This window comes from Onychostoma macrolepis, chromosome 22 (assembly GCF_012432095.1).
Source record: "Onychostoma macrolepis isolate SWU-2019 chromosome 22, ASM1243209v1, whole genome shotgun sequence".
Lineage (NCBI taxonomy): Eukaryota > Metazoa > Chordata > Actinopteri > Cypriniformes > Cyprinidae > Onychostoma > Onychostoma macrolepis.
In genome coordinates this window covers 27,879,839-27,892,700 of record NC_081176.1, presented here as the reverse complement: position 1 = coordinate 27,892,700, position 12,862 = coordinate 27,879,839, and the positions used below count along the sequence as shown (strand labels likewise).

The 12,862-nt window shown below is 34.8% G+C and overlaps 1 protein-coding gene across 2 annotated transcripts; it reads right to left on the bottom strand.

Moving 5' to 3' along the window:
* Positions 1–7,044: 7,044 nt before the first annotated feature.
* On the bottom strand, positions 7,045–12,550 carry LOC131530576 (CD276 antigen homolog). Of its 2 annotated transcripts, none has more exons than XM_058760926.1 (6): positions 12,407–12,550; positions 10,833–10,876; positions 10,378–10,704; positions 9,067–9,384; positions 8,857–8,935; positions 7,045–8,621 (listed from the first exon to the last, which is right to left on the bottom strand). In XM_058760926.1, the coding sequence occupies exons 1-6, from the start codon at positions 12,415–12,417 to the stop codon at positions 8,498–8,500; spliced, it is 903 nt and encodes a 300-aa protein (XP_058616909.1). In that variant the 5' UTR covers positions 12,418–12,550; the 3' UTR covers positions 7,045–8,497. The 2 variants fall into 2 exon arrangements, with proteins under 2 accessions (XP_058616909.1, XP_058616910.1); XM_058760927.1 differs by having other exon boundaries at positions 7,045–8,071.
* Positions 12,551–12,862: the final 312 nt, after the last annotated feature.

The following is a 12,862-nucleotide window of genomic DNA, read 5'->3' as shown; positions in this document are numbered from 1 at the left end:
AAGCGCGCCATAATGCTTCTTTCTTCTTCTTCTGTTCAAAGGTCATGTAGGCCTTATGCTTAGTGCATATCGCCACCTAATCGATGGTTTTGCAATCATTTTTTTTTTTTTCTCCGTTTGATCTTTAATCCTTGAGAATAAGAATTATATTGTTTGTTTGATGCTAATTATATATTAAGTCATATCAGATATGTATTTTTATTATAGAAATACATTATAGAAAATGCCGATCCATGTGTGAGATGATAATATAAAATGTAATAAATATATACATATATATATATATATATATATATATATATATATATATATGTATGTATAGTAGGCTATATACATAACTGTATTGTAATAATATATAATATTGTGCGCTATCTGTCATGCTCTGATAGCACTGAAGTGAACTAACCCTGGAACATAACCTGCTCCGGAGCAGGTTATCTTCAGAGAGCAAGTTGCTATGGTTACTTACATACCCTGAAAGTAACCTCCGATTTTGGAACAGAAAGCTGAGGTTATCCGCTCACTTATCCTCAAACATACTCGGGTATGTCACATAACCTGGGGTGTATTCCAGAAAGCATGGTTAACTTACCGTCAGATAAACCCTGAACTTTCGGTTGATTAACCCCAAACCTTGCTTACTCGAGGTATGTGGTTCCAAAAACGCGTCCGGGAGTAAGTTCATTCAACTCAGAGTATGTTCCTGGTTAAGACTCAAGACATTCTCAACAGAGCGACGAATCACTATGGAAACGGACTCTAAGAATAAGCGCGCCATAATGTTTCTTTCTTCTTCTTTTGTTCAAAGGTCATGTAGGCCTAATGCTTAGTGCATATCTCCACCTAATTGATGGTTTTGCAATCATTTTTATTTTTTTTCCGATTAATCTTTAATCCTTGAGAATAAGAATTATATTGTTTGTTTGATGCTAATTATATATTAAGTCATATCAGATATGTATTTTTATTATAGAAATACATTATAGAAAATGCCGATCCATGTGTGAGATGATAATATAAAATGTAATAAATATATGTATAGGCTAATATAATAAATTAAACATTACATTTTCATAATAGTGTTTTATAATTTATACAGATAACTGTTATATATGCCAATAAAATATAATAACCATATTAGAGCAATATATAGGCTAACCTTATTTATTACTTATTTTAGCGCTTTATCATTAAAATAGCATACAACTATATATATATATATATATATATATATATATATATATATATATATGTATAGTAGGCTATATACATAACTGTATTGTAATAATATATAATATTGTGCGCTATCTGTCCTGCTCTGATAGCGCTGAAGTGAACTAACCCTGGAACATAACCTGCTCCTGAGCAGGTTATCTTCAGAGAGCAAGTTGCTATGGTTACTTATATACCCTGAAAGTAACCTCTGATTTTGGAACCGAAAGCTGAGGTTATCCGCTCACTTATCCTCAAACATACCGGGTATGTCACATAACCTGCTTTCTGGAATACACCCCTGGTCTCATGGCATAAACTTACCTGGGTGCACTTTTTAGCGAGACGCGAAATATGTACCAATAAGTATATCACTGCATTTTCCAAAAGAACTGAACACTAGAGGCAGTAAAACTTTGACGCCTTTTATTCCTTTTCACTCAAATTTACAGTTTCGATTAATAAAGTGTAATTTTCACACAATTTACCTTAACAAAATAATTAAGCCACAGCACAAATGAAATGCCTCCTGACCACAAGAGGGTAGAGTTGAGCTAGAAAACCAAGAACCAACCAACCAACTAGTCATTAGTGATGGGAAGTTCGGATCATTTTACTGACTCGGACCTTTGAGTCTCGTTCAGCAAAATGAACGAATCTTTTTTCGAGTCATTTCATTCATTTCGTTCATTTGAGCAAAATATAATTAAAATGTTACGTGCTACTTCCCTAACACATCTACTACTTATGCAAACGTTGATCACACTACAAACAATACAAAACTATAATGCTATAAGAAACAGAAAAGATTAATTCATGGTTTACCTGGGTCTTGATCAGCTCACCTCACCTCTTATCTGACAAGTCTTCGGGTTTGAGTCGTTCGTTCATCACGTGACAGCCTCATAAGCTAAACCAATGCAGTCAGAGCCGGAAAGAGAATTGATTAGTTCACCTCCCGAGTCTTCGGGTTTGAGTCGTTCGTTCTTTTGTCACGTGACCACTTGCCGGATCAGTAAAATACTATAAAGTAAAACTGTATTTTTTGTATGTTGGATCATATTTAAGAGCTATCATAAAATTATCAAAATATGTGTAATAAGCATTTTCCTAGAAATAAAAATGGTCTGTTCATTTCTATCACTAAGTTTTTGTTACAGTTTCTTGAGGAGCTGTGTTATTTCATAAATAAATAAAACCCTGTTATAAATAAAATATTGATTGATTTGTCCTTTCACTGTCTTTGTCTATCAATAAACATATAATATAACTATATAATAAAAAAAAATCCAAGCCTAAAATTACAAAGCACTTATAGTTTGTTCATTTTTACTCCAGTTTTGACTGTGCTGGTATAATTGTTTTTCCTAAGCAGACTTGACATATTGGTCTAATGTTTGTATAAGAAGATTGGTCAAAAAGGACACAATGACATAAAGTGAAAGCAAATAACATTTTGAATATGAATGATTAATGTTAGTTTAAAATATTAAGATCATGATCTGGCTCTGTGCCTTTAGTATATTTTAATTTTCTTGTATTTTTTATTTAAATTGTTTTAATTCATTTTGGAATAGTTATCCTCTTTGCTAAAGCTTTTTCTGGCACAAAAATAAACAATAAAAAAACAATTCAAGAGTGTGCACACAGTGTTAATGTCTAAAGTGTCATATGTTACAAAAGTATAGTCAGTAACATTATAGTCTAATCTAAAGGGTTAACTCAAAAGACATAAATACAACAAGGTATTGTATTTTATGAAGATTAGACTCCAAAAAAAAAAAAATACAATTAAATTAAAGCATAACCAACTCTTTATTATCTTTATTACTACATTCAGTATTATGGAAAAGAACCATTGTGACAGAAATTAAAAGCAATAATTTGAGACCAGAAATGCATCACATAACTGTACGAGTAAATAATAATAATAATAATGACTATGCACCCGTTTGTAAGGAAGGTTGTAAATTAACTAATTTCTCTGCCCAAAGCTGTCACGTCACGTGACAAAAGAACGAACGACTCAAACCCGAAGACTCGAAACAGGTGAACTAATTCCATTACAGAACCTATAGGATGTTGCGCATGCGCGACTGAACGAATCACTCCCTGAGACGACTCGTTCTTCCCGAGTCACATTAAAGATTCGTTCAAAATGAACGAATCGTTCAAGAACGACCCATCACTACTAGTCATCTAAATCAGTCAAACAAAGGCAATACATGTTCAAATCAAAAGCAGTTAGCATTTCCATTGTATTGTGAATCTTTGTTTGCTGACTGTGTTAGGGTTAGGATGTGGATTTTATATATTTGTTAAGACTTGGAGACTTTTATCATGCCTTTATCATTTATTTTTACTACTTTAAACTCTTAAATGGGGATCGGCATACTATAGTATGATAGTTTCTACAAAAGCGTACAGTTACATAATGTGGTGAAAAGATTTGCAATACAAATGTATAAATGGAATGAATTTATTTGCTATTAATCTAATGATTTAGAAGTCTTCCTTTAGTTTAGAAGAGCTTAGTACTGCTTTAATTTTGGGCATGATGGTAAACATCAATAAAACGCATCCATATTGTTAATACATTCACTTGGCTACAAAAACACAATGCGATCACAATCACGCACTAAATGATAGAATAAACATTGAACTTAAGATAAACTCTCAATGAACTGTAAGGCACGTTGCATTGATTGAATCCAAACAGCACAACTAAAATACAAAATAATTCACGTAAATAATATTAGCCTATTACTGACCTAATTCAGTTAATGGAGTCTTTTCTGACGAGCTGAAGATCTGAGGAGATTAATAAAAAGAGAACTACTGATCTACGTACATACTGTAAGGAGGCCTGATCTGAACTTATCCAATCAATCTTAATCCAATCAAGTCTTTGATCGATGATAAATTAATGTTTAAAGATGGGAGACCTCCTGAGAAAACTAGGCAGCTGTTGGTAGAGGTGTTATAGAGGCCAGCAGGGGTGCTCACCCTGTGGTCTGTGTGGGTCCTAACGCCCCAGTATAGTGACGGGGACACTATACTGTCAAAAGAACACCGTCTTTCGGATGAGACGTTAAACCGAGGTCCTGACTCTCTGTGGTCATTAAAAATCCCATGACACTCATCGTAAAGAGTAGGGGTGTAACCCCGGTGTCCTGGCCAAATTCCCTCCACTGGCCCTTATCAATCATGGCCTCCCAATAATCCCCATCCACTTGACTGGCTCTATCGCTCTCTCTCCTCTCCACCTGTAGCTGGTGTGTGGTGAGCGCACTGGTGCCGTTGTCCTGTGGCTGCCGTTGCATCATCCAGATGGATGCTGCACACCGGTGGTGGTTGAGGAGAGACCCCCCACATGATTGTAAAGTGCTTTGGGTGTACAGCAATACACAAAGCGCTATATAAATGCTTCATTCATTCATTCATTCAACACAAATGTTGACCAAAGTGCTTCACAAGCAAAGCAAAATACACACATAGCAAAACAGAACCAATAAGTATTCAAGCCGATAACTTAAAAGAATAATAAAACCAAAATAAACTGCTACATCCCAAAACTACAACCCCTAGCATTTAAGAGATGCAAAATAAAACCAAGTTATGAGTAAGCCTGAGAAAAAAGGTAGGTTTTAATTGATGCTTTAAAGGCGCTTAATGTAGAAGCTCTGATCGTTAAGGGTAGTGTGTTCCAGAGTTTTGGAGCATAGACTGAAAAAGACCCGTCTCCTTTTGTTTTCAAATGGGATTTCGGGACATTTAATAACAGCTGGACTGAAGATCTAAGTGATCTCTGAGGAGAATAAAAACTTAGAAGTTCTGATATATAGGAGGGGCAAGTCCATATAGAGATTTAAACACGTAAATTAAAACCTTAAAATCAATTCTTTGTTTCACAGGGAGCCAATGGAGAGAGGCCTGTAGAGGTGAAATGTTCCGTCTTTTTTGTCTCATCTGTAATCTTGAGAGTGATGACTGACTGATTCCAGCATACAAGGCGTTGCAGTAATCAAGCCTTGAGATAAGTACAGCAGGGAGGGACGTACAGTAGGAAGTAGGTCTTTGGAGAACAGGCACCAGACGCGGCTCGGTAGGTGATTATCTTTATTTGTTTTTGAATAGTTAACTGCTATAGTTAAAATTATATTTTTAAATATCTACTAACAAAAATCATGCTGAATTTCCAGAAAGAAAAAAAAAAAAAACATTTCCTTTCTTTAGAGTGTCGCGTTAATCATACTGCTTTTAACTTCTTGTTGTAGCCTACTATAGGCTATTAGGTGACCAGAAACCTGTTTTAATTGCTATAAATAATTTTGTGGTCTTGTAGACAATTTTGAACAGAGAAATATGTTTGTGGTGTTAAGGCTGTATTTGATTTGGGACATTTCGTTGTTTTTTATTATTATTTTAGTTGTGCTATTTGGATTCAATAAATACAACGTGTCCTACATTTCACTGGACGTTTCTGGCATTTGCTTTTGCGTTTATTTTGAAGTTCAATGTTTATTCTATCATTTCGTGTGTTCTTGTGAAATTTAAGTGTGTGATTGTGTTCTTATGGCGCTCTTCTGGGTTGCCTGTAATACTGTTGGTTAGTAACCAAGCCTTTCTCTATTTTACCATTAATGTTGAAGTTTTGAATAACTGTTACATATTCAATTAAGCAAGAATCTGCTGCTTCGGGTGATACCAGAATATTTAATGGCTTTCAGAAAATTAGGAAATTAGGCTATGAAAAAAGAAAATAATTTACCATGATGGAAATGAAAACGGTAACAAAAATATCAGAAATATTGTTTTGGCCAACAGTATTTTTTTTCTACCTCAAATGAATAAACACACTACAATAACACAACAGAATGAAAACACACAAAATAAAAATGAGATTACATTTAAACTGTTGATCCCATCGCACTATGTAGCAGCAGTTTTCCTGTATCATTGTGTTGAAAATGATGTTGTTTTAGGGAGAAGATTCCTTTCTAGCTACTCCTCAGCTATCTTTTCTGCAATCATACACACTGGGAGCAGTGAAAAACATGTTCCTTTAGCCCACTGTACCCTGTACTGTAAGTTCAAACATGCTGCTACTCAGTCAAAACAGTTGAGTCGAAAGCTTTCAAAAAATGTGAGCAAACTCTCTAAGCATTCAACCATTTACTCTTCACAACTTGAAAAAAAAAAAAAAAAAAAGGGTTAATAAGAGAAATAAACATAAACATTAGCTAAATTAGTTGTCATAGCACACAATTTAAAGAGTCCATCTTACCCCACTAGTTTTGGGCCCCTATCTGGCTAAACTTTCAGAATGTATAAATGACTTTTGTTATGATTATTATTAATATTTTTAAAGTGGCATAAATGTTAAATACTAAATCAACTGTTCTATTTGAAATTGGGGTTTTGAAAATGTAGGTGTATAATTGAATAACTAAATCACAGTAAAAGAAATTAATGTGAAAGGTAATTTTATTCTATGACTTACAGGCATATGACAGTTTACATATTTAATTGCCTATATTGTAACTGAAGATATGTCATAATAGCAAAATAATTCATACTGAATGATTTCACTCAAGTAGCCTATAGAGTTTAATGAAAAAGTGAAGATGTCTGGAATAAACATGTAATTTATGGAATTATTAATAACACCTATAAGCATAATATATCTAAATATATATATATATATATTTATCTCCAACGTCTTGCATTTTCCCATATTTGTCTGGTACAAAGTAAAGTTATATTGTAATCTACAACATATGTGTAAAGCAATGCTACTAGAAAACATGGACATGGGTTTAAATTAGTTAATAAAATTCATTTATTTGAGGACAAAAAGCTATTTAGTTAATTTTATACATGGCACAATAACATGCTGTCGCACAAGAAAGATTCAACGATGATTCCATGAAGAACATTAAATATCCTTCATCAATGGAAACCTTCCAATGTGCAAAAGGTCCTTTATAGAGGAAAAAGTTTCTTCAGATTATTAAAATGTGCTTCACACTAACAAGAAATGAAATGTTCACTCAAAGGTTATTTGGCATCGCTGAAAACACCCTTTGAAACCTTTATTTTTAGGATTGTATAGAGCTGACAACGCTTTGAGATGAATACCTTTATAGTGCACGAAGTATATAAAAAAGCATCTTCCACAACAAACACACACATATATACAGTGCTGCTTGAAAGTTTGTGAACCCTTTAGAATTTTCTATATTTCTGCATAAATATGACCTAAAACATCATCAGATTTCCATATAAGTCCAGTATAAGAACCGAATCAAACAAGTGAGAGAAAAATATTTTCTTTGTCATTTATTTATTGAGAAAAATGATCCAGTGTTAAATATATGTGCATTGCAAATGTATGTGAATCTCTTGGATTAGCAGTTAATTTAAAAGTGAAATTAGAGGTGTTTTCAGTCAGTGCAATGACTATCAAATGTCAGAACGTGACCTGTTTTATTCAAAGAACAGGGATCTAATAAACTCTGATCATGTTTGTGGAAGGGAATCATGTCACGAACAAGGGAGATTACTGAGGACCTCAGATGTTGCTCATCAGGCTAGAAAAGGTTACAAAACCATCTCTAAAGAGTTTAGACTCCACAAATCCACCGTCAGACAGATTGTGTACAAATGGAGGAAATTCAAGACCACTGGTCGACCAACAAAGATCACTCCAAAGCAGAACGTGTAATAGTCTGCGAGGGTGCAAAAGTTCCCAGGGTAACTTCTGAGCAACTAAAGGCCTTTCTCACACTGGCTAATGATAATGTTCATGAGGGCTCCATCAGGAGAACACTGAGCAACCATGGTGTGCATGGCAGAGCTGCAAGAAGAAAGAAAATTGCTTGCTAAAGATCATGTGGACAAGCCAGAGGACTACTGGAGAAAGGTTTAATGGATGGATGAAACCAAAATAGAACTTATTGGTTTAAATGAGAAGCTATTATGTTCAGAGAAAAGAACACACTGCATTCCAGCTTAAGAATCTTCTCCCATCTGTGAAACATGGTGGTGGTAGTATCTTTGGCCTGTTTTGCTGCATCTTGGTCAGGACATGATGGAACAATGAATTCTGAGTTATAGCAGCAAATGAAAATGTCCTAAAGGAAAACGTCAGGACGTCTGTTTAAGAACAGAGTCTCAAGAGAACGTGGGTCATGCAGCAAGACAACAACCCCAAGCACACGAGTCATTCTACCAAAGAATGGTTAAATAATAACTTTTTTGTTAATGTTTTGGAAAGGCTGAGTCAAAGTCCAGACCTTAATCCGATTGAAATGTTGTGGAAGGACCCCAAGAAGCAGTTCATATGAGGAAACCCACCAACATCACAGAGTTGAAGTGGTTCAGCAGTAAGGAATGGGTTAAAATTCCTTTCAGAAAACATATTTTATGTGAAATATCTTGTTCAGGTCAGTACTATATAAACAATAACATACATTTTGTGTGATCCCTCTTATTTTGGTAAAATAATTAACATTTTTAATGATTCTGATAGCAGGATGTAAACTTTTGACCTCAACTGTGTGTGTATATATATATATATATATAATAATAGTAATTTATCTGCAATAATGCAGATAAATGATTTCTCCTCTCGATACTCACATACAGAGCAGAATGGAAACAGAAAGTAAAGGCACTAGTAAAATCTTCTCTGTTCTTGCTTGTGCTCCTTGGTTAACTTCTGGTGGACACAGAAACAAAAAACAAAGAGGTCATAAAACATAATGTTAAACAATCTCATTCTAACTTCATTAAAATCACCCCAACAAACTTATTTTATTAGCTTAAAGGAATCAAACTTTTTTCACGAACCTAGTTTCACACTTTGAATTAGTAATTCATTTGTGACGTGGCATGTGTAGGTTCCTGTATCATTGCGTTGAAGGTTGTTAAGTTTGAGGGAAAAGTTTCCTTTCAGATACTTCTCACGGATAATTTCAGTCCTGTTGTAATATCCTGAATCCTGTTGTTCCAGAGAGACTTTACCCTTAATAATGTCATACACTTTCAGAGTCTCGTTGTGTCTCCAGTGAACTGTAATGTCTTCAGTTGTAAGCTGAGATTTTCTAGAAGAACACGGTAAAACAGCAGAACTTCCAACAGAATGCTCAATCAAGACCCGATGAGGCTCTGAAAACAAAGAGAAGTTATAATAAATGAAACCATTTTTCATGCAAGAAACAGGAATTTACTTCATGAATGCCACGTGTGACTTAAAGGGCTCATATTTAGATTTTTTCACTTTTTCAACTTTGGTTAGTGTGTAATATTGCTGTTTGCAAGGTTACAACTCTCAAAGTCCACATTAATATAATATATAATATAAATAATAATTTCCATTAACAGAAAAAAACGCCTTTCAAAAACTACACCAAATAGCTTGTTCTTACTACAGAGCACTATTTACTGATACTGTGAACATTGTTAATTATTTAAATAATTCCCGCCCATGGAATACACAAAAAAAGGGGGCGAGGCCTGGTCGAGCTGAACTAGAGACCTTAGACTGTGTTTAATAAAAAAAGAAAAATAAATAAATAATAAATAAATGACTCTGAAACATCCTGTAAAATCTGTGCTTGCAAAGCTTCTGCACGATCCTCTTGTTCACAAATATTCTCAGGGTCTGAATCAGGCTTGAACTGGTATAGCAAAACTGACTCCATCGTTAATATTTACACCTAAGCGGATTAAACTCGTCGTTATTGTTAGGGGTGTTTCCGGAACACAGTCTAAGTGGTTGGCCAATCACAACGCACCGGGCCAGCTAGCCAATCAGAGCACATTTTGTTTTCATCGAAACAGGAACTAAACAGAAGTGCGTTTCCCAAAAGCATCATTAGCTAACTATGGTGGTAAGTTCTATTTAACTCTATTGGTAACGACGAAACTTGTCACCATAGTGGCTTTTGGGAAACACACCCCAGAGCATCCGAGACAGACTGGGAAGAGAGGTGCAGCAAAAATTTTAAATATGTGAAAAATTATGTATTTTTGGGTCAATCAACATGATAACCTATTCTAGTACAAATCAAGACTTTGTAATAAGGGCATAATAGGACCCCTTTAAATAAAAATAAGAAAAAAATTAAATCCCACACACACACACACACACACACAAACCTTCGATAAATAGCTCCACTGTTTGAATTGTTGATTCCTCTATGATGTAGCACTGGTATTTTCCTGCATCGGTGAGTTGAAGGTTGTTGAGTTTGATGGAGAAGTTTCCTCTCAGATACTCCTCAGGGAAGCTTTCAGCTCTGTTCTTGTACTCTGGATTCTGTCCTTCCAGAGAGCCTTTACCCTTAACAATGTCATATACTTTCAGTCTGTCGTGGTGTTTCCAATTTACTGTAATGTCTTCAACGGTAAGCAGAGATTGTTTAGAAGAACACGGTAAAGCAGCAGAACCTCCGATAACACCCTTAACACTGACCTGCAGAGACACTGGAAACAGAGAGAAGTTATGATAATAAAGAAACATGTTTTGTTTTTAAGGGAATAAATAGGTTTTAAGCAAGATTTTATATATATATACACATATCATTGATCCTCTAATAACCCTTAGTGCTCACCTTCATTTATCAGCATTATCAGATGAAGTAAAACAATACAGTCCCTGTAAACACAGAAAGAATTCAATATTTGCTTATAGTGATGAGAAAAAAATAAATAAAACAATAAAAAACATGATTTACATTCCTGCTGTTAAACCGTTGGTAGCCGGTAAACTAGTAATTATTGTCTTTGCTAATCGACATTATGCCAGTGTTTGGACCTAGAAATGGTGACATCAGACGTCAAGTAGCTAGAAAACATTTGAAACAAGATATTATTTTTTAAATTACATTTAAAATCTAATGTTCTCAAATGGAATGTTTGAATTTGTATCTCAACTATAAAGGTTTTCATGAGATACGTGGTTTGTTGAAACTGGGTGTAAATTGTCAGGAACAACATATATGGCAAGATATATTTAGGCTACGTCCACATAAATCAGGAGAAATTTGATTTTTTATTTGTTTTTTTCTCAGTGAGCTTTAAAGATGTTTAAAGCACAGTAAGGTGATTTTAGCATTAGCTAGTGTGGACGTAAAGTGTTTTGAGACCAAAGTTTGTATCGTATGCTGCCTTCACGTGCCGTTGCTATTGCTATGGTAAATATGAGTTTCCTAATCAGGAATTGGATGTGAACAGCCTCTTAAGTCGTATTTGAATAATTTTGATAGCCAAGTTTCGGAGTTGGACGGGCCATAAGCTTTAAACACGACCCTGCATCCTAATGTTCATAGTAACCATCCTAAATATTATGTGAGATTAGAACAAGTGTGTCCCAAAGCAGTATGTTGAACAGAGTACGCCAAAAGTACCCAGATGGTCCACTACTTCACGTAGACTTTTGAAGTGTGGATCCGTACACACTCTAATGGCTAAAATTGTGTTATATTTCATCTTAATCGACAATGTGATCTTTTATAAACATCCGCTTGGCCATTAACTTTGAAATGCATCATTATGCAAAAAAATCTGAGCAGAGTTCTCCACATAAACATCCACAGCTGGAAGATCAACAAGCTACTTCTTTTCTCTCTCAATATGGCATTTTCTTTTTTCCCAACAATTACATTACCTTGTCTTGTCGCTAAATTAGTGCATATGTATGGGCTATATTCAATCATTTGAAGCATATTGTATGTTTTATAAACAATAAAATAAGCATTTGACCGAAATTCCAGAAGCGTGGTGAATGTTTATATTATTGTCAAATATGCCTACATTATATTTTTTTCCGACAACAAATCACTTCAATGCGACGAGATTGTTATCACGACTTCATAAACGGGAAATAGGACATTTCCGAAGCCAAGTGAAGGCATTTTCCACAATAATGTGGGTGTAGACTTAATTCTGTAGTTAGCCTACAGTATCTGTTTGTATAGAAAATAAAAACTAAGTATTTTTCCTTCCTTTACTGTCCGTAAACTTTTGTAACTTTATAATTTATTGTTTATTTTTATCGGATGGCCTGCGGAGTAATACTTAAGTAGCATATGGCAATAGCATTTATCCAAAGCTAGGAAAGTAAGTTACCGTTACCTTTTATTTCGATTTCTATAATGTGTGAAGTGAAAATAATCAGATCACGTACCTGGTGATCATGACTAAAGAGGTTAAATAATAAAATAAATATCATTAATGTTTAAAAGGTAGGTTGCTTTCAAAGCACTGAATTGTGAAGCTCCGGTGTTACGGTTTAACTGGTTTCAGTGTTATCTGGTGACCAACTTCCTGGTTCAGGTCTCCGCTCCAGATGTGATGGGACGACCGCAGCAGATTCGCCGATTCTGAAAGCTCAAACTGACGTGATATTAAACTGTCTAATAAACGCACACTTGCTCATTACACGATTTTGGTATTCTTGTAATGATTACAAATTAATGGTATGATCGCTCGTAGCGGCTAAATTACAGAAAGAAAGAAAAAAAATGTCTGTTTGGCAGGGGTTTCGAACACGCGCGCTAAAAGCAGTCGCGTTGGGAGACGCCAGTAACAAAGGCACTGAGCTACAGAACAGTACTGATTCAGTTGCGGATTTTTGGATTCA